This window comes from Colobus angolensis, unplaced genomic scaffold, assembly GCF_000951035.1.
Source record: "Colobus angolensis palliatus isolate OR3802 unplaced genomic scaffold, Cang.pa_1.0 Scaffold337, whole genome shotgun sequence".
NCBI lineage: Eukaryota > Metazoa > Chordata > Mammalia > Primates > Cercopithecidae > Colobus > Colobus angolensis.
Window position 1 is genome coordinate 464,781 of NW_012116677.1, and position 22,562 is coordinate 487,342.

The window sequence follows — 22,562 nt, forward strand, 5'->3', positions numbered from 1 at the left end:
ATACTTCAATTTCTTCCGGGGCCTGCTATCTGTCATGTGATGCTTTACTTTAGTCAGGCTGGAATTTGGTGTCTTATTGCTACAAAAAGTCGTAAGATCTCTGTTTTAATGTTAATGCTGGTCAGTTGTGCCTGAATTCCAAAGGGAAAGTATAATGGGGAATGCCTGATTGCCCCCTCCCCATCATGTCCTGAACTGTGGAATGCTCTGGGCTGAGAGGATGGGTTCGTTCAGACAATTAAGAAGCTTGAAGTTTTATTTTTAGTTTACACTTCCATATTTCAGCTATTGTGAATAATGCTGGTATGAACATGGGTGTAAAAATTACCTCTTTAAGACCCTGTTTTCAACAATTTTGGGGATACACCCAAAAGTGGCATCACTGCATCATATGGAAATTCTATTTTCAATATTTATAAGGAGCCACCATACTGCTTCCCACTGTGAATGTACCATTCTACCTTCCCACTAACAGTGCACAAGTGTTCCAATTTTTTCCATGTCCTCACCAAAACATATTATTGTTTGATGTGATAGTAGCCATTCTAATGGGTATAAGGTGGTATTTCATTACAGTTTTGATTTGGATTTTCCTAATGATCAGTGATGCTGAGCATCTTTTGGTCTACCTGTTGCCATTTGCATATTTTCTTTGGAGAAATGTTTTTCCAAGTCACCCATTTTCAAATCAAGCTGTTTGTTTTGTTGTTGAGTTGTGGGAATTCTCCATATATGCTTTATATAACCCTTTTCAGATATATAATTTGCAAATACTTTCTCCATTCTGTGGTTGTCTTTTCACCCTATTGACAGTGTCTTTTGATTAACAAAGTTTAAAAATTTTCACATAGTCCTCTATGTTGTTGTTGTTGTTTGTGCCTTTGATGTCATACCCAATAAATAACTGCCGAATAAATCACTGTCATAAAATTTTTTCCTTATTTTCTTCTAGGACTTTCATAGTTTTGGGTCTTACATTTATGTCTTTGATCCATTTTGAGTTAATTTTTGTATATGGTGTTAGTTAAGGGTTCAACCTCATTTTTTACATGTGGATATTCCATTTTCCCAGCAGCATTTGTTGAAAAGACTATCCTTTCTCCATTGAATAGTCCTGGCACTCTTGTTAAAAATCATTTGACTGGCTGGGCGCAGTAGCTCACACCTGTAATCCCAGCACTTTTGGAGGCCGAGGTGGGCAGATCACGAGGTTAAGAGATTGAGAACATCCTGGCCAACATGGTGAAACCCCGTCTTTACCACAAATACAAAAATTAGCCGGGCATGATGGTGGGTGCCTGTAATCCCAGCTACTGGGGAGGCTGAGGTAGAATAATCGCTTGAACCCGGGAGGTAGAGGCTGCAGTGAGCTGAGATCGTGCCACTGCACACCAGCCTGGCGACAGAGTGAGGCTCCATCTCAAAAAAAAAAAAAAAAAAAAGAAAAGAAAAAAGAATAAAAGAAAAGAAAAAGGAAAAAAATCATTTGACCATATACATGAGGTTTTATTTCTGGGCTCTCTCTTCTATTTCATTGGTCTATATGTCTTCCTTATGCTAGTACAACACTGTTTTGATTACTGTAGTTTTGTAGTAAGTTTTAAAATCAGAAGAAGTGAGTCTTCAAGCTTTGTTCTTCTGTTTCAAGACTGTATGTATTGACTATTTGAGCTCCCTTCAGATTCCACATGAATTTAAGGATATGCTTTTCTATTTCTGTAATCCCAGCACAGTGGGAGGCCAAGGTGGGAGGATTGCTTGAGGCCAGGAGTTCAAGACCAGTCAGAGTAACATGGTGTGACCCTGTCTCTGTAATCCCAGCTACTTGGGAGGCCTAGGAGGGAGGATCCCTTGAGTCCTTGAGATGGAGGCTACAATGGGCTAAGATTGCGCCACTATATTCCAGCCTGGATAACAGAGTGAGACCCCCATCTCTTTGGGGATAAATTTATTGGTCTACAAATCCGGTTGACATGTGAAAATGCATGTTCCTGTTATAGATTAAAAATGACTTAGGCTCAGTACAATACAGTTCTTCAAACACAAGTCTTGGTTAAGAAACAGAAATTGAAGAGGAATCAAGAAACAGAGACAAGCCAAGTTCTCCCTCAACCGAGCTGCTGGAAAAACACCATCTCCAGATTTTCTTTCAGGCTTTGAGAATTTTTCTCCCATTCCCCACTTTTATCTTGATACTGATATCACTGTGGCGCAGAAGGGCTCCCCAGCTCTTCTTCCTTGAATCCTCCCGTCTTTCCTCCTCTTTCTCTGTCTCCCTCAGTCAGCCAGGCGCTGGCAGAAGCGGCAGGGCCCGGCCCAACCTGAAAGAGAACAGAGCTAGAGGGGGCGGTGGCGGTGACCAGCGGCCACGTGACCAGGCTCGTGCTGTAACTGCGGCCACCTCCTGCCGCAGACCTACTCTTAAAAAAATGGATAAACTATGCTCTTCAGAGAGAAGAAAAAGATATAAGAAGGAAATTTCAGACATCAGGAATAAAGAGACAGCAACAGAAATGATAACTATCTGGTTAAATATAATAGGCTATTCTTCTCCTTAAAATATGATTGATGGTTGAAAAAAATTATGTCTGATGGAGTATATAATGTATATAAATATAAAACATAAGACAACAATAAATATGGTGCAGGGGAAAGGTTGATAAGGTTTCTACATGCCAAATGAAGCAGTAAAACAATGAAATGACCCAAAATAGACAATGCAAAGTGTGTATTTTATAATTCCTAGAGCAACCACTAAAAAAATTATACAAAAAGATACAGTTGAAATCATAGTATATAAAATAGAATACTAAATAATGTTCAAATAGTCAAATGAAAGCAGGAAAGGGGAAACATAAACATGGAGCAGCTAGCTTTCTCACCTAATAGTGGTGGGACTGGAAAATGCTTTTGGAAAACTGTCAGTTTCTTAAAATGTAAAGGATATATCTAGTAGCTCCACTGTTAGGCATCAACTTAAGAGAAATAAAAGCATATGTTCATACAATGACTCATACGTGAATTTTCAGAGCAGCTGTAAATGTATTAGTCCTGAACTGGAAACAACTCAGATGTCCATCGACAAGTGACTAGATAAACTATGGTATATCTGCACAGTGGGATACTCCACAGCAATAAAAAGGAATTAATACAAGCAATAACACGGAGAAATTTCAAAATAATGTAATTATGCTGAGTGAAAGAAGCCAGACAAAAAAGATTCCATTTATATAAAATTCTAAATATGCAAACTATAGTGACCTAAAGCAGATTAGTGGTTTCTAGAGAAGGAAGAGGGTAAAGCAGAGAAAGAAGGGAGAGAAGGATTATAAAGGACTGTGAAAAAATTTTTAGGGTTATGGATGTTCTCTTGATTATGGTAATGGTTTCAAGAGTAAATATATGTCAAAATTCATCAAATTGTATATTCTCATTTAATGTGCAGTATATTATATGTCAATTATACCTCAATAAAGTTGTAAAATTTTTTTTAGAGGGTGTAAATTGTGAACACTGCATATCAGTGTTCATGCTTTTGCCCTTATGTGATGACAAGGAAGAACAGTAGACATCTCCTATGAATAAAATGGAACTATACAGTTGTTCAATTAAGCAAAAACATCACTTAATGATGGAAATATTTTTAAAAAAATTTTAGGCTGCGTGGTAGCTCGCACATAAAATCCCTGCACTTTAGGAGGCAAAGGCAGGACGATCACTTAGCCCAGGCGTTCAAGACCAGAATGGGAAACACAGGGAGACCCCATCTCTACAAAAAAATTTAAAAATTAGCTAGGTGTGTGGGCACGTGCCTGTGGTCCCAGCTACTTAGAAGGATGAGATGAGAGGATCATTTGAGCATGGAAAGTCGAGGCTGCAGTGAGCTGTAATTGCACCACTGCATTCCAGCCGGGGTGACAGCGCAAGACTCTGTCTCAAAAAAAAAAAAAAAAATTATACTTTATTTGTCTTTAACATATAAGCAATCCTCACTTGGCTCAGTCTGATATGAACTTCAGTTACCAGTTTGTTAACTGTGAGAAATAGCATAAAAGTTTGCTACTAGCTTTTCAGTTCACAAATAACTACATAAATAACATTTCTGTAATTACATAAATGAATCAAAATTAGTAATCAATTTGCAATTTTACTTCTTTCAAAGTTGTGGGTGATTGGTCACTGTGCATCTGTTATTCAGTTCACACACAGGCTGCAAAGCACGTAGGTTTGTTATTAATATTTCTGTGCCCCTAAGATAAACCCACGTGGAATTTTACTGATTAAAAGAGGAAATTGGCCCAAAGAATGAAAATGCATTAAAAGAGTGATAATACTAGAAGTGAAACTTGCATTAAACATAAAATGGAGCAAATGAAAAAAATAGCTGCCTGTGGGAACATGCTGATTGTGGGAACAATGACACTGCCGCTATTTGAGACATTCTAGATATGCAGACTGAGGAAATCAGTGAAGGTGAACTTACAGACATAAATGAGGAAAAGTGGTTGTGATGAAAGGCTGATGATGTGTTAGAGGAAGTGACACTGGCAAAAAAAACACATTAAAGGAACTCTCAGAGATATTTCACAACATTGAAAACGTAACGAATAAAATGTTGGAAACTAATACTTAAATTTCTCCGGAACGCAGAACTCATATGCAACTGTGTTCTCCACTGTCCAAGTAAATATCTTCAAAGGTTCCTCAATTAATGTGGGCAAAATTAAAAGTAAAACTTGCTTCTTCCCTTTGGAAAACCCCTCTCTCAGAGTATATTACCAACATTCAACTTCTTATACAAGACATAGATCTGGGAATCATTAATCATTCTTCCCTTTTCGTCATTCACGTATCCAATCAATTTCCATGGACTGCTGATTCTATTTCTTAGACGTTTTTCAAATCTCTCCACTATCTTTATTCTACTTGGGAACTCTGTGGCCCAGGCTTCCATCAACTCTCTCCCGGACAAGTGTAATCACCAACAGTTACCTAACTTGGCTACCACTGTTGTTCTCAGTTGCAACCCATTCTCCAAGCAGAAAACAAAATGCAACAGCTGTTACCTTATTCTCATCTTCACACCTCTACCCAAGTACACATGGCTCTTCCTCATCCAGTTTCTGCCTACTTCATCTCTTGTCAATGGTCCCTACTCCAATTCTCCGCTCTAGTCATTCTGAACTTTGTTCAATTCCTGGCCTGTGTCCTCTGCCTTTTTAATAGGCTGCCTGACACACTGTAGGAACTCACTAAATATGCAGGCTGAATGAATGAACGAGTACTTGGCGGGCAGTTATTCTTACCAGTAACTTAAGAGAGAAGGAATACAGTACAACGAAGTATCCTTATTTAGGTTTATAGTGTCTTCATCTGAGCCCGCGGGCGAACCCCCCCTCCCCGCCCCGCGCCGCCCCCCGCCTGCAAGTTGTTATCAGTAAATAAAAGGGATCCTATTTTCGCAAGCCACACCGCATTAGAGGGTAAGTAAGAGCTTGGCGGCAGGAGAGCGATGAGACGGGAAAGTGTGGGGCAAAGTTTACAGTCATTGGTCCAGATTCTAACTGGCCTGTTAGCCAAAAAGTAAGGTTTTCTTTACCTCCGTGTTGACTCTGCTCTCCGAAGGCGAAGAGGGTCCTCCAAACCCGTTTGTCGGGCGGACAAAAACCCCAGCATAGCGTGTCCTCAACCGGGCTGGAGCACTGGACGTCGCCATGACAGAACTCAGAGGGGGGACTGGAACAGCAGAGTCTCCCATTGGTCAGGCGGTGATATATCCGGCCAATGGTGAGCGCCGTTACTAGAAGGGCTCGAGGATGGAGGCCGGCCTGACCTCTCCTCCTCAGTGGGCTGGGTTGGGTGCTGGAGCATCGCTCTTACTGCGGATCCTGCTGCTGGCACCGCTGGAAACTGGGTGGACAGCATGGGTTGGTCTCAGGATTTGTTCCGCGCCTTGTCGAGATCGCTATCAAGGGAAGTGAAGGAGCACGTGGGCACGGACCAGTTCGGGAACAAATACTACTACATCCCGCCGTACAAGAACTGGAGAGGTGAGGAGGGGGCGAGGGCAGCGATTGTGTAAAGGAGGGAAAAGTGAGAGCCCCTAGTCAACTAACGCATCATGAGACACTTAGGGTGTCACCGGAGGGAATTTCCGGAGTTCGGTGACCCCTGTCGACCCCTTCACTCTGCCATCGGAGCCCTACCCGGCCCGGCTCTGGGCGCCTTGGCCCGGACTTGTGCGTCCGCGGTCCCTACGACCCAGCGCTTTCCCCCGGCGTGCCCCGGGCTGCTCGCGCTGTTAAGGCACACACCACTTTCCTCCTAGCCACGCCGGTAGAGGAGGCTCAGTTTTAGCCCTGGACGGCGACGGAGGCGGGGAAAAGTCCACGCAAATCTTTCACCAAAGGGGCTAGGAAGGGCCAGGGAAGAGGTTTTTCGTACGCTGTGCCCCGCCTTGTGACCCAGAGCTGAGTGGTGTAATTGAAGAGAAGTATCTTCAGCGCCTCGGGTGTCCTCTTTCTTGGTGTTTACCCTTTTCGGTGGCACCCTGGCTCCGGCGCTGGCCCCATGCCCCTTCCTCACTGCCAAGACTTGTCAGAAGTGGGTCCGTATCCCCACAAGGCTCGCTGATTCCTTTCTCTGGAGTTTACATTCCAAGACCCCGTTGAGCTCAATTTAAGAAACGTGGCACTTATCATGGTGTTTCTGTGTAGGATTCGTGCCAAGTAGTTGAGCGGGTTGTTTGGGGAGTAAGAAGGCGTTGCTGTCCATTGAAATCACACTGTGTAGCCGCCGTCGTAACCTCTTCTGTGTTGTTCCATCGCCGCATGCAGAAGATGTCAGGCTTTGGGCGAAGAGGCATAGGTTAGAATCTCAGCTTTGACACCTGATAGCTCGGGAATCACGGAAAAAGTACTTGTCCTCTCCAAGTCTCATCATCCTCACTTGAAAATTAGAGATAATATAAGATCAGTAATGTTGAAAAGCACCAAGACCTTTCCAAAATTATGTGCCATTCATTTCCCACATATATAAAATGTATTCTGTGATTTATCACTTAATTTATTATTATTATTTTTTTGCCTAGCCTTTTTCTGTATTTAGTCTTGTTTTATATTTAGTCTTGTTTCCCCAATGAGCTCCTCTGTCAGGCAGGGAATATGTCTCACAAAAAAAAAAAAAAAAGCCTACAAAGAACCTAGCATGGTGTTAAGTATTTCTTGACAGATTGCAAGCAGAGAGATGTTTCTTTTCCATAAGTTGTCAGTAAAATTAAAAAAATATGCAAACTGTCACGTTGAGTTTTTTAAAAATTGAAATATAATTTACATACAGGCCGGGCGCGGTGGCTCAAGCCTGTAATCCTAGCACTTTGGGAGGCCGAGACGGGCGGATCACAAGGTCAGGAGATCGAGACCACCCTGGCTAATACGGTGAAACCCCGTCTCTACTAAAGAATACAAAAAACTAGCCGGGCGACGAGGCGGGCGCGTGTAGTCCCAGCTACTTGGGAGGCGGAGGCAGGAGAATGGCGTAAACCCGGGAGGCGGAGCTTGCAGTGAGCTGAGATCCGGCCACCGCACTCCAGCCTGGATGACAGAGCCAGACTCCATCTCAAAAAAAAAAAAATAATAATAATAGTAATTTACATACAGTAACATTCACCCATTATGGTGTACAGTTTTATGGTTTTTGACAAACAAGTACAGAGTAACATCACTGGATTCAAGTAGAATAATTCCATTACCATTAGAATTTCCTCTAACTCCTTAGTAGTTCATTCCCACACCCTTTGGCAACCACTGATGTGTTTTATGGGCCTATAGTTTTGCCTTTTCTGGAATATCATATAAATGGAATTATACCGGATTTAGACTTTTGAGCCTGGCTTGCTTCACATAGCATAATGTAGTTGAGATTCATCCATGTTTCAGTAGTTGTTCCTTTTTATTGCTCAGTAGTATTCCATTGTATAGGTTTGCCAGTTTATCTGTTCACAAGCTGAAGGACATTAGGATGTTTCCAGTTTCTGTGATTGTAACAAAAGCCTCTACAAACATTCCCATACAGGATTTTGTGTGAACGTAAGTTTTCATATCTCTTGGGTAAATACCTCGTAGTGGGATTACTGAGTTGTGTGATCAGTGTATGATTAACTTTATGAGAAACTACCAAACTGTTTTTCAAAGTGGTTGTACCATTTTGTATTCCTGTCAGCAATGCATTAAAATTCTAGTTGTTTCCACACCCTCACCAGTACTTAGTATTATCCGATTTTTGGGTGTGTTTTTATTTTTATTTTAGCCATTTTGATAGGTGTATACTGGTATCTCATTGTGATTTTAAGTTTCATTTTCCTAATGCCTGAGTATGTTGACAGTCTTTTCATGTGCATAATTATTTACTATCTACAGATCTTTGGTGAAGTATCATTCAAACCTTTTGCCCATTAAAAAATACATTTACGGCTGGGTGCGGTGGCTTATGCCTGTAATCCCAGCACTCTGGGAGGCCAAGGTGGGTGGATCACCTGAGGTCAGGAGTTCCAGACCAGCCTGGCCAACATGGTGAAACCCCATCTCTACTAAAAATACAAAAATTAGGCAGGCATGGTGGCATACGGGTATAATCCCCACTACTCGGGAGGCTGAGGCAGGAGAATCACTTGAACCTGGGAGGCGGAGGTTGCAGTGAGCCGATTTCACACCACTGCACTCCATCCAGCCTGGGTGACAGAGTGAGACTCCATCTCAAAAAAAAGAAAAAAACAAAAACCCCAAAAACAACAAAAAAATACATTTATACCAGTTTTTGTATCATTCATTTCTATAGAGATACAATGTCATTGAAGTTTCAAATTAAGTCATGGCTATTCTAAAATAACATGAATATTTTATGTTTACATATTCTCACTTATTTGTATATTTTCTTACATAACTGCAATTGCATTTTGAGAGTTTTATTGAAGTAGAATTGACAAAAAAATGGCCAATGCTTCAAATGTATGATTTGGTAAGTTGACATATGTAGTATCTGTGAAACCGTCAACACAGTCAAGAAAATTGGCCGGGCGCAGTGGCTCACGCCTGTAATCCCAGCACTTAGGGAGGCCGAGGCAGGCGGATCACAAGGTCAGGAGATCCAGACCATCCTGGCTAACACGGTGAAACCCTGTCTCTACTGAAAATACAAAAAAATTAGCTGGGTGAGTTGGCCGGAGCATGTAGTCCCAGCTACTCGGGAGGTGGAGCTTGCAGTGAGCCAAGATGGCGCCACTGCACTTCAGTCTGGGCGACAGAGCGAGACTCCGTCTCAAAAAAATAACAAAATAAAAAAATAAAATGATTATCATATCCACTATCCACAATTTGTTGTGCCCTTTTCTAGTCCTGCCTTATGCTTCTGCTTCCATAGACAGGAACTAATCTGATTTCTGACACTATGCATTAGTTTGTATTTTTTAGAATTTTTATTTATTTGTTTTTATTTATTTATTTTGAGATGGAGTCTCACCCTGTCACCCAGGCTGGAGTGCAGTGGCGCGATCTTGGCTTACTGCAACCTCTGCCTCCCAGGTTCAAGTGATTTTCCTGCCTCAGCCTCCCGAGTAGCTGAGATTACAGATGCGCACCACCCTGCCCAGCTAACTTTTTGTATCTTTAGTAGAGACGGGGTTTCACCATGCTGGTCAAGCTGCTCTTGAACTCCTGACTTTGTGATCCGCCTGCCTCGGTCTCCCAAAGTGCTGGGATTGCAGGTGTGAGACACCACGCCTGGCTAGAATTTTATTTAAATGGAAGCCTATAGCACATATTCTGCTTTTCTTTTTTCTTTTTTTTTTTTTTAGTTTCTTCACTCAGCATAATTATTTTGAGATTCATCCATGTTTTTGTGTTTATCAGTAGTTTATTTCTTTTTATTGCTGAATAATATTCCATTGTGTGTATATACCATAATTTGTTTATCCATTCACCTGTTCATAGATATTTGGGTTGTTTCTAGTTATGGGTTATTAGAAATAAATTATGAACATTCATGTGTAAGTCTTTGTATGGACATATGCTTTTATTTCTTTTGATGTAATATTTAGAAATGGAATGGCTGAGTCAACTTGTTAGGTGTATGTTTAACTTCTTAAGAAACTATCTAAGTGGTGGTACCGTTTTACCTTCCCACCAGGAGTGTGTGAGATTTCCAGTTGTCCTACATCCTTACCAACACTTGGTATGGTCAGTCTTTTTAATTTTAGTTCTAGTAGGTGGTTGTGGTATCTCATTTTTTTTCTTTAGTTTTCTGTTTGCTATTAGTTGTTTTTTTTAGATTCTATTTTTAAATTAAAATAGAGTAAAATTAACTTTTAAAATTGGTGTACAGTTCTATAAATTTGAACACGTGATTCATGTAACCACCACCAAAATCAGGATACAGAGCAGTTCTGTCACCCTGAATAACTCCCTCATGCTAACTTTTTGTAGTCACAATCCCTCCTCATCCCTAACCTCAGCAACGACTGATTTGTTCTCTGCCATTATACATTTTTCCATTTGAGACTGTCCCACATGTATACTTACACCATACGTAATCTTTTGAACCTGGCTGCTTCTATTTAGTATAATGCCTTTGAGATTCATTACGTGTATCAGTAATTTGCTCCTTTTTACTGCTGATTAGTATTCCATGTTAATGGATATACCACAGTTTGTTCATTGTACTCATTGAAGGGCATTTGGGCTTAGTTACTTGCAGTTTTTGGTGATTATGAATACAGCTGCAAGAAACATTCACGTATAGGTTTTGTGTGAACATAAGTTTTCATTTTCCATGAGTACATACATACCTAAGAGTGTGAGTGCTAGACCATAGCAGCTCCAGCTTACTCTGTAAAATAGAAATAACAGTACCTACCTAGCCTCACAAAGTGTTTTTGCTACTCAAAAGAGACAAATTGGATAATGTAGCACGTAAGAGAATGGGATTTAATGTCAAAGTCAGTTTGACTTAATTCATAGAGATCTTTTACTTGATCATTTAAAAAAATTTATCACTGATTTGTAGTTTTCAACATAGAGGTCGTGCTATGCTTTGTTACATTTATTATAAAGTATTGTTATTATAAATGATGCTTTAAAAACTTAATTTCTAATTCTTTATTACTAATATATTGAAGTACAATAGATTTTTCCATGTTGAGCATGTATCTTGCAACCTATTTTACTCACCTACTAGTTTTTGAATGAAGCTTTTTGCAGATCCTTGGACATTCTCTGTAGTTAATTATATCAACTGTGGATAGAGACAGTTTTGTGTTTTCCTTTCTAACTTATTTGCATTCTCTTTCCTTCTCTTGCCTGGCTGCCCTGGGTGAGCCTCCAGTATAATGTTGAATAAGAGTGGTGAGCATGGATATTTTTTTCTTGTTCCATATCTTAGAAGAAAAACATTTAGTCTTTCATTTTTTTTTTCCCCAAGATGGAATCTCACTATGTTGTCCAGGCTGGAGTGCAATGGCGTGATCTCGGCTCACTGCAACCTCCGCCTCCTGGGTTCCAGCGATTCCCCTACCTCAGCCTCCCGAGTAGCTGGGATTACAGGCATGTGCTGCTATGCCTGGCTAATTTTTTATTTTTAGTAGAAATGGGGGTTCACCATGTTGGACCGGCTGGTCTCGAACTCCTGACCTCAGATGATCTGCACACCTTGGCCTCCCAAAGTGCTGGGATTACAGGCATGAGCCACCGTGCCGGCCACTAGTCTTTCATTGTTAAGTATGGTGTTAGCTATAATTTTTAAGATACCTTTTATTAAATTAACAAAGCTCCCAGTACCTTGTTTGCTGAGCACTTTCTTTTATGAATTGATGTTGAATTTTGTCATATGCTTGCTTGCTGTTGTTTTTTTTTTTTTGGTTCTGTTGGAATGATCATGTGGTGAATTATACTGATGGACTCTTAAAAATTAACAGACTTTATTTTTTAGAGCAATTTTAGGTTTACAGAAAAATTGAGTGGAAACTACTCAGATACTCCTCCCCCAATGCAGTTTCTCCCATTGTTAATATCTTGCATTAGTGTACCCTCACTTCCTCCCTTCCTGCTAGCAAACCCCTAAGCGACCACTGATCTTTTTACTGTCTCTAGTTTTGCCTTTTCCAGAATATTATATAGTTGCTATCATACAGTATGTGGTCTTTTCAGATTGGCTTTTTTCACTTAGTAATATGCACTTAACTTTCCTGCGTGTTTTTTTTTTTGTGGCATAATAGCTCCTTTCTATTTATTTATTTATTTATTTATTTATTTATTTATTTATTTTTGAGACAGAGTCTCACACTCTGTCGCCCAGGCTGGAGTGCAGTGGTGCGATATTGGCTCACTGCAACCTCTGCCTCTCAGGTTCAAGTGATTCTCCTGCCTCAGCCTCTTGAGTAGCTAGGATTACAGGTGCCCACCATCATGCCCAGCTAATTTTTACAATTTTAGTAGAGACGGGATTTCGCCATGTTGGCCAGGATGGTTTTGAACTCCTGACCTCAGGTGATCTGCTTGCCTCAGCCTCCCAAAGTGCTGGGATTATAGGCGTGAACCACCGTGCCCAACCATCTCCTTTCTTTTTATTGCTAAATAATATTCTGTTGTATGGTTAGAACCACTGTTTATCCATTTGCATATTGAAGGACATCTTGGTTGCTTCCAAGTTTTGGTGATTATGAATAAAGCTGCTATAAATATTCCTGTGCAGTTAATTTTTGAGTGGACGTTAAGTTTTAAACTCATTTGGCATTGATTGATTGTTGAATGTCTTGAATATTGCATTTGTCATGTAAGCTCCACTTGGTCATGATACATTATCCTTTTTATCTATTGTTGGATTGACGTGCTCACATTTTATTGAAGAATTTTGTTTTTCTTCAGGATCTTAATTTCTTCCTCTTAATGTGTTTTCTAAGTTTGTTTTTAGGTTAATGCTGGCCTTATAAAGTAAGTTGAATTTTGTTTCCTTCTTTTGGATTTTCTGGAAGAGTTTGTGAAGAATTTGTATTGTTTATTTCTTACATGTTAAATATAAATTGCCTGTGAAGCCATCTGGTCTCGGAGTTTTCCTTGTTGAAAGGCTGGAATTAAAAATTCAAATAAATACATTTTTAACCTGCAAATTTAATATCTTTAACAGGTATAAGACTACTCAGGCTATTTTGTCTTAGGTGAGTTTTGGTAGTTTTTATCTTTTGAGTAGTTTGCCCTTTTTATCTAATACGTTGAATTTACGGTCATAAAGTTGTAATATATCTTCATTATCTTTTTAATGTTTGTACGATTTGTAGTGATATCCTCTCTTTCTTTCCTGAATTGATAATTTGTGGCTATTCTTGTTTTCTTGGCCTATCTGATGAGTGGTTTGTTAATTTTATTGATCATTTTAGAGAATTAACTTTGAGTTTCACTGATTTTTCTCTGTAAGTTTTTTTCCATTGGTTTCAGACTTAGTGCTTTCTCTTATATCATCATCATTTTCTTCTGCTTTCAGTTGGTTTTATATGTTCTTATAGTTTCTTAAAGTGGCCACTGAGATCATAATTTGAGCTGTTTATTTTTTAATATACATTTTTAATGTTAAAATTTCTTGTAGGCACTGTTTTGGCCACATTTCACAAATTTTTATCTTAAAATTTTCATGCAACTAATATATTTTCTTATTTATTTTTTCCTGTATGACCCATGTATTTATTTAGAAGTATGTTCTTTAATTTACAAATATTTGGAGATTTTCTAGATGGAGATTTTCATTGACCTCTAGTTTAATTCCATTATATTCAGAGGACATATTTTATATGATTTCAGTTATTTTAAATTTACTGTAAATTGTTATATGGCCTAGAGTATGATGTGATTTGGTAAATGTTCTATTTATGCTTGAGAAAAATATATTATCTATTTTGCTATTTTGGGTTGAATGTTCTGTAAATGTCAGTTAGCCCAAGCTGCTTGATAGAGTTGTTCAAGCTGTCTATATTCATACTGATTTTTCTTTATACTTATTGTATCAATTATTGAAAAAAGTATGTTACCGTCTCTGAATATAAGTGCACATTTATCTTTTACTCTTTCCAGTTCTATCAGTTTTTACTTCATGTATTTTCAATACCTATTGTTAGGTCCTTACACATTTATAATTGAAAGATAATAATACAAATTGCCCAAAATAAAACACAGAGAGAAAAAAGACCAGAAAAAAAAGAGCAATTAGCAAGCTGTGGGATACCCTCTAGTGGCCTAATATATGTAATTGGATACCATGAAGGGTAAAGGTCATTTTGGAGACCAAAAATATTTGAAGAAATAATGGCCAAAAATATTCCAAATTTGATGAAAACTATAAACCCACAGACCCCAAATCATCCACAGATTCCAAAAAAAAAAAAAAGTATAGAAAACCACACCAAGGCATATTATAATCAAATTGCTGAAAGCCATTGATAAAGAGAAAATCTTTATAGAGCTAGTGAAAATGACACATTGCTTACAGAGGAAGAAAGATGAAAATGAGATCAGGTTTTTTAAAAGAAATAATATAAGCTGGAAAACAGTGGAACAATATCTTTAAAGTACCGAAAGAGAAAATCTGCCAACCTATAATTTTGTACAGAACAAAAGTATCTTGTTAAAACAAAGGCAAATGAAGATTTTTCAGACATACAGTACCTGAAAGAATTCATTACACAGAGACCATAATTCCCTTTCATCTTCCCTCTACTGGATATCCTATTTCCTGGATTCTGGGCCTTTCACCACAATTTTGTAGCATATATGCTTCAGTAGCCTCCTGAGAAGAGGTTCAAGGTGGATGAAGTTTTTGAGTCTTTGAATGTCTGAAAAGATTTTTATTCTGTCCTCATTTGGTTGATGTATTTGTTGGGTATAGTTTCTACTGCAGACATAGTGAGTAAATGTCTAGAGAAAAGCAAGCAGTAAATTCTATGTGAGCTTAAAAGGAGTAGCCTGTGAATTGAGGAACAGTATATGCATAATGTGGGCTTTGGTAAATGTTTTTAATGTAACCTAATGCTATGGTTTACTGTATTTATGATTATATATTTTAAAATGTATGATTACATTGAATAAAAGTGTCTTAGCTTTAATAGTAAAAGTTTTTTTCAAATTTAGTAGGTATAAAATTATTTCAGATACTCACACATACTTTGTATGTGCCATATTGACAACCAACAAAGGAATTTATCCTTTCCGGGAAAATGAGGAATACGTAGACACAGATGTAAATGTTCTAGATCATTATTTCTAGTGATATAAGTTGAAATTTTTTTACTGGAAGATTGTCTGTGGTGCTTTTTGAGGATTGGCTGTGTATTTTAGAGAAGGTAGCTGGTAACTTGGACTAGTTCCAGCTTTACAGGTCACCATGATACCCATGTCCATGTCTCTCTGGTCCCAAGTGATTAGCTGTAAGATAGCCAAAGACCTATGATGTGACTGGGTGTGAGAATTCTGCCCCAAATAGGCATTCTGTATTGGTTGGTAACAGACCAAACATGGTCAAATTTTTTTCTGTTGAAATTTTAACTCATAGATATAATACATAGAGAGAAGAAAATGTAAGAATAATTAGGGATCAATAGATGTCCATTTCTAAGAAGTTAGAGAGGCAAGCATGTCAAAAGGTTCCTATTAGACCACAGTAGGTATTGCTGTGTCCTAAATCATGTTCCAGTTCTATTTTGCAGCTGTTGAATTTGTCATCTTTCTTCCTGTATCTTTATAGTATTCCCTGGTTACCTGAGATAACTTGAGCGTAACTGTTCTTTGAAATCTGAGACTAGCTAACATATATACTATGTACTAGATTTTAGAAAATTTTAGGTATCTGAAAATACAACTTTTTCCTCTCATCTGTTAATTTTGTCTCTTAGAAATTCTTCCTGTTAAATATCAAGGAACTCATTATCTCAAGTGATCTGCCCGCCTCAGCCTCCCAAAGTGCTAGGATTATAGGCGTGAGCCACTGTGCTCTGCTGTCTTTTTTTTTTTTTTTTTAAATAGTAGCCATCCTAACAAGTATAAGATGATAGCTTATTGTGATTTTAACTTGATTTCCCTGATGGCTAGTGATATTGAGAACCTTTTCATATACCTGTTGGCTATTTGTATGTTTTCTTTGGAGAAATGCCTGTTAGTTCTTTTGCCCATTTTAAAATCAATGTGTTTGGTTTTTTTTTTTTTTACTATTAAGTCATAGAAGTCACTTATATATTTTGGTTTTTAATCCTGTATGAGATATGGTTTGCAAATATTTGTCCTATTCCATAGGTTGCCTTTGTATCCTTTGCTTTGCTCAAGTATTTTGGTTTGATGTAATCGGACTTATTTTTGCTTTTGTTATTTTATGCTTTTTGTGCTTTTGTGCTTTGGTGTCATATCCAAGAAATCATTGCCAAAGCCAATGTCGAGAAGCTTTTATCCTTTTTTCTTCTAAGAGTTGTGTAGTTTAAGGACTTACATTGAAGTCTTTAATTCATATTGAGTTGATTTTTATATGCAGTGTGAGATAAGGGTCCAATTTCGTTCTTCTGCATGTGGATACCTAGTTTTCCCATTATCATTTATTTGAAGAGATTATCTTTTCTCTGCTGTGTGTTCTTGGCATAATTGTCAAAACTCACTTCCCCTCATGTGTGGCTTTATTACTAGGTTCTGTCTTCTGTTCCAATAGTTTACATGTCTGGTTTTATACTAGTACCATACTGTTTTGATTACTGTAGCTTTTAAATGTATTTTGAAATCAGACAGTGTGATGCCTCTAGATTTACTGTTCCTGCTTAAAATTATTTTGGCTACTCAGTGTCTTTTTGTAATTTCATATGAATTTTAGGATTGTTGTTTCTATTTCTGGAAAAAAAATAATTGGAGTTTTGGTAGAGATTGTGTTGAATCTGTAGATTGCTTTGGGTAGTATGAACACTTTAACGATATTAATTCTTCCAGTCCATGAATGTATCAGATGTCATTGCATTTATTCATGTCTGCTTTAAAGCATTTCTTTCATCAGTGTTTTATAGTTTTCAGTGTATAGGTCTTTCACTTCCTTAGTGTATTCCTATTTTACTTTATTGATGTTATTGTAAGTAGGTTGTTTTCTTAATTTCCTTTTCAGATAATTTGTTGATAGTACCCAGACATGCAATAGATTTTTGTATGTTGACTTTGTTTTTTTTGAGACAGAGTCTCTGTCACCCAGGCTAGAGGACACTGATGCGATCTCAGCTCACTGCAACCTCTGTCCCCCTTGCCTAAGTGATCCTCCTAAGTACTGGGACTACAGATATATGCCACCATGCCCAGCTAATTTTTGTATTTTTTATAGAGATGCGGTTTCACCATGTTGCCCAGGCTGGTTTTGAACTCTTGGGCTCAAGTGATCCACCTGCCTCGGCCTCCCGAAGTGTTGGGATTATAGGCATGAGCCACCATGCCTGGCCTATATATTGACTTTGTATCCTGCAACTTTGCAGAATTCATTCGTTAGTACGAACAGCTATTTTTGCATGTGGAATCTTTGGGGCTTTCTATATGTAAGGTCGTCATCTGTGGCTTCGTCCTCTCTAATTTGGATGCCATTTATTTGTTTTTCTTGCCTACTTGCTCTTGCTAGGACTTCTGTTTTTGAATAGGAGTGGTGAGAGTAGGCATCCTTGTCTCATTCCTAACCTTAGAGGAAAAGCTTTCAGTTTTTCACTCTTGAATATAACGTTAACTGTGGATTTGTCATATATGGCCTTCATTATGTTGAGGTGCATCCCTTCTATACCTGACACTAATTTTTATCATGAAAAGGATTGAATTTTGTTGAATGCTTTTCCTGCATCTATTGGGATGGTCATACAGTTTTTGTGCTTCATTTTGTTAACGTGGTACATCACATTGATTTGCATAAGTTATCTCAATTTTTTAAGTGTTACTTATACATTTATAAAAGTTGTGAGCCAAGAAAAATTTATGCTGAGGTTTTTATGAAAACATTTACTGCCAAACTTTATTTTCTATACTTCATAGATTTCTATGTGGGTATATTTAGACACACATATATTTGGATTATCAGTGTGTCAAACATTAAAATATCATCTCCTGAATTTTATATTTTATGTTTTTTAGTTAAAAAGAAAATGCTGGCTTTTGAATATGAAGTTCTTAAACACTTTTGAGAAACCAGATCAAAAGAGGTATTAACTAAACTTTAAAGTTGATAATTTAAAATTGAGGTTTGCTAATCAGAAATAGAATTTTGCTTATAACTGAAGGGTGTTTTATACCTTTTGTGCTTCCTTTTTAAGAATATTAGTTGGATTTTACCTTTTGGTTTAACTTGAGAATCACTGTTTTATTTACTTTTAATGATTGAATTAAAATATTTCAAACATAAGAAGTAGAGAGAATGAGAAAACAAACCTCCACATACCTAAAACTTACTTTTTACAGTTATACTTGTGGTTAAATATAATTTTCTTCCTAACCCCCAGTTATCTTTCCCATATTATTTTGAAGCAGGTAACAAGCATCTTGTCAATTTACCTATAAGTATGTATCTTTTAAACACAAGCACTCCTGTTTTTAAATGTAACAATAACATCATCATCATATTTAGAAATAAAAAAATCCCTTAATATCATCAGATATCCAGCCATTCACATTTTCTTAGTTGTCCTATAATGTTATAATGTTCTGTCTATTAGCTGATCTGTTTACTTTTTTTTTCTTTTTTTTACAATTTAAGTCTCTATGGAGTCTCCCTTTATCTTTTTAAAAACTGTTTTTCTGATTCCTGATTACTCTCCTTAGATGTCTTTTGCAGCATAGCCCTTAATTTACTTGAAATTAGCTGTCCGTACCCAGACAGACCCCAGTGAATATTACAGGCCAGTAGCTCCTCATAGTGCTCTGGTAGAATTACTTTAGTAGAACTGTACTCAATAAAGGGCTCCTTCACTTTCAGCCCCTGCTAGTGGGAAGCTTAAGACTGTCAGTATTAGGTGAAAGTTTTAGTTGCCTATGAGAAATAGGGAATGGGCTCATTGGGACACTCACCACGTGTTATTGTTTGGGTTTGTTCTTTTGTTGTTTTCTTTTTGTGGTTTTTTCTTTTAAAAAAAAAAACCTGTATTTTGTGTATAACCTGCATTAGTGATAATCAGGACTCCCTGTAGTAGCACTGGTGGCATTTTTGAATTTTTTGGGCTTGACTGTTAACGTTTGCCACTTGCTCTTAGCCTTGCTCCCCCAATTTTGGGGTTTTCTCAGGACCTATTTTTGGAAAACTATATTGATTCTTTCTAGGCAGGCCTGTTCAGTTGTGCTGCTTCATAGGCCAGTCAGCACTACTAAGTTTGCTTTTCATCTCATCCTATGTAATTTGTTAATTTTCTCATGTGACAGATAGTTATTGACTACTGATCTAAGCAGAACATCTGTTTTATGTATTTCAGACCTTTTGGCCTTAGTTTCTGACCTTTTAATGGTACCTTTGTTTTCTAGCATAGCTGTATCTCCTCTCATATATTCTTTAATAAATTCAGTTGGGTTTTGGGAGATAAAGGAAGTAAACATGAATCGTGGGCTATTTTAATCTGAAGTTTTAATATTTAATTTGTAACAAATTCAAAACACAATTTTTTCATTCATTTTGTTCTCAGTTTCTTATAACCTTCCAATCTTTTTAGTAATACTTAAAGTAATGATGGCTATTATTTATTGGGTGCTAACTGATTATTTCACATTTTTATACCAACCATGTAACCAGGGATTATTATCCTCATTTTAAATATGAAGTGATTGTTATGTTTCTGAATACTTAAATGTACTTTATATGCGTGTGGCTGGATATAAAGTAGATGCTGAAAAAGCAGCTATTCAATGAATTGAGATGTTTATGGACCCAGAGGCATAAAAACAAAAACAAAACAAAATATAAGAAAACCACAGAAAATGGTTTTTCAATTAACTAGTTTTACAGAATCTTAAGACAGATGCTTAAGATAATACTTTTATTTTTATTATGATAAATTGGCCAAATTATTCTTTAGGGACTGAAATATTGTCATTAGAAATAAGAGTATCTTTTCATAGTGTCATAACGCCTCTAATGTGGTTCAGGCTTGGACTTGGTTTAGTCAGTGTCCTTCTAAATATAGTTTCATTGCCAGCCTCAAACTTAAGACACCAGTCTTTATTTTTTCGTTTTAGGATAAGTATATCAAAACCTATGTTATCCACTGTTATATGTAATTGTAGTCCTGCATTGTTTTAAATTATCTCACCTCAACATATTTGTATTTAGGATTTAAAATATGCTAAAAATTATAATGAATTAGTATGCAATTAAGTAGTTATTAAGGATCAAAAGAAATGAAATGGTCAGAATTACAAGTAAAGTCTCTGATTTTAGTAGCTATTGGAAGATCATCATATATATTGCTCTTTTCAATGTGATATTTTCTCTTTAACATTTGGGAAATTATGAAGACATTTCACATTTTTCCAGTAGATGGCAGTGAATAATTTTAAAAATTATAGATTCACTGTTTCATTTTTCTTGAATTGATTTGAAGGCATAATCATTTCTCTGAAATAATTAGATGTATTTTTTTCTTCCAAATAAGCCCTGCACTACTGTTTTATAAACTAACTTTTAAGATAAAGATTTTTAAATGATAATATAGATCATCCTAATCAGGATGACAATTATATTTTGAAGAATTGATAAAAAAAATTTAAAAATCAAACATTTAATTTTTTCAATAGTAAGTAACATTCTTTCTTTAGTTATCAGAGATCCAGAAGTCACATGATGTTATCATCACCATGGGCTTCATCAGATTGATAGAATATCCTAAAATGTTTTGATTTTAGCAAAAACATGCCTTCAGTTTAGTGATATCTATAAAAAGTTGAACTTACTTTAAAATACTCTGTTGAATATAAAATAATAATTTAAAAATTTTTATACAGGTTGTTGTCTCAGGGTTGTTTGAAGGTTGGATTTTTAATTTTCTGATCTTCATTGTGAAATTTCATGTGTTACTTATGTTTTCTTCTGAGACTATTTCAAATACTTACTGAATTCCCTTAGTTTGTGTGTATATATATTCATTCACTTAAACACTTAATTGTATTTTGTTGAAGGGGGAAAAAACCCCTTTTCCCTAACTTACACAAATAGTACCATATCTGTGTCACACTTTCAAACAGAGAAAAACAGGAAGATGAAATGTGTTCACAGTTGTACCTGTCAGTTCTTTATGCTTTATGCTTACCGAGTTAAGCAACCTTAATCTTGAATTCTAGTTTTCCCTGCCATAGAAATATGAAGTGTTTTAACAGAAATGGAACTAACAATGGATGAGTGACTAAGCTAGGTTATGTTTCTAAGTGAGGTTGAAAATATTTCATGTAAGAGAAAAAGAGTTACTTGTCTCCTTTTGTTTTGAGGGTTTTATAATTCCTTTATATTAAGAATAGTAGTGTCAATTATAACAATAATGAGAATTAGTATTTCTTAAATACTGTGTATAGGCACTATTCCTAGCATTTGTTATGATTTACTGTATTTGTTGAAGAATATAATAAATGAGGGAAAATAATGTGTCTAGTGTTGATTGGTTAATATCAGATAGCTATGAAACTCAATTTGCATTCTTTTTGTGTAAAACCCAGTTTATCTGCATCAGTGTAAATCACATGAAGCTATTACTTTTCATATTTCCTCACTTTTCAAAGTACTGTTCAGTCCAGCAGTTCCTTTCTGTTGCTATTTGAAGACTCTGTGTGAGTTGCTCTGCAAAAGTTATAAAAGTGAGGAGTTGACAAGGTTGCTTTTGAGATTTTTCAATTGAATCGGGTTTGGTAGAGATAGTATCTTCAGAACTATATGTCAGACTTCACTATATGATTGTTTGAATAAATTTCCATTCTTATAAAATGAATTGGAAATGTACCTGATTTTTTTTAAAAATTAGGTTTGTTATTTTTACACTTAAAAGGCTGTTTTTTGCTTTTATTTTTATTTCCTTTTAGGTGACTGGTGCCTCCATCTTGTGGTCCAACTGACAAACTGCATCCTTCGCTAGAGATTGTTTACACTTTTTTCCCCCTCAGCTGAACAAATGACAGAAGATTATTTTCAGTTTTATTTATTAAAAATATAACTCTGATTAAACATACATCATCCTCAAAGAGGACAGAAGGTACTCAGAAGGGACCACCTAAAGCGAGCTGTTCAAGGATGAAGTCTTGTAAAATAAATTATTATTGTTGATGGTAGTGGTGATGGATGATGATGGTGGTGATGGTGGTGGTGGTGAATGAGAGAGAGAGGGTGAAGTGAAGTTCAATTTGCTCTTTATGTTGAGAAATAAAACCTAAAGTCTTCAGCAAAATTTACTATATAACTTGGCCAGGCATGATGGTTCACGCCTGTAATCCTAGCACTTTGGGAGGCCAAGAAGGGGTGCATCACCTGAGGTCAAGAGTTCAAGATCAGCCAGGCCAACATGGTTA

The 22,562-nt window shown here is 36.9% G+C and overlaps 2 protein-coding genes across 5 annotated transcripts in view; one reads left to right on the forward strand and one right to left on the reverse strand.

Moving 5' to 3' along the window:
- The window catches only part of ERCC8 (excision repair cross-complementation group 8), an 82,358-nt gene extending 76,612 nt beyond the window's left edge, over nucleotides 1–5,746 (reverse strand). For 3 of the 4 annotated variants that reach the window (XM_011952203.1, XM_011952199.1, XM_011952201.1), the window contains exon 1: nucleotides 5,600–5,746. Coding sequence is in view for 2 of the 4 variants with exons in the window: in XM_011952199.1 (XP_011807589.1) it covers nucleotides 5,600–5,676 (77 nt within the window). In the remaining 2 variants the exon portion in view is untranslated. Of the gene's footprint in view, nucleotides 1–3,330; nucleotides 3,337–5,599 lie in introns of all 4 variants that reach the window. The other variant, XM_011952200.1, reaches the window with a different exon arrangement.
- Nucleotides 5,747–5,802: 56 nt separating this feature from the next.
- NDUFAF2 (NADH dehydrogenase (ubiquinone) complex I, assembly factor 2) overlaps nucleotides 5,803–22,562 on the forward strand; it is a 209,036-nt gene continuing 192,276 nt past the window's right edge. Inside the window, exon 1 of the mRNA XM_011952204.1 lies at nucleotides 5,803–6,050. Within this exon, the coding sequence (XP_011807594.1) occupies nucleotides 5,924–6,050 (127 nt within the window). The 5' untranslated portion in view covers nucleotides 5,803–5,923. The remainder of the gene's footprint in view (nucleotides 6,051–22,562) is intronic.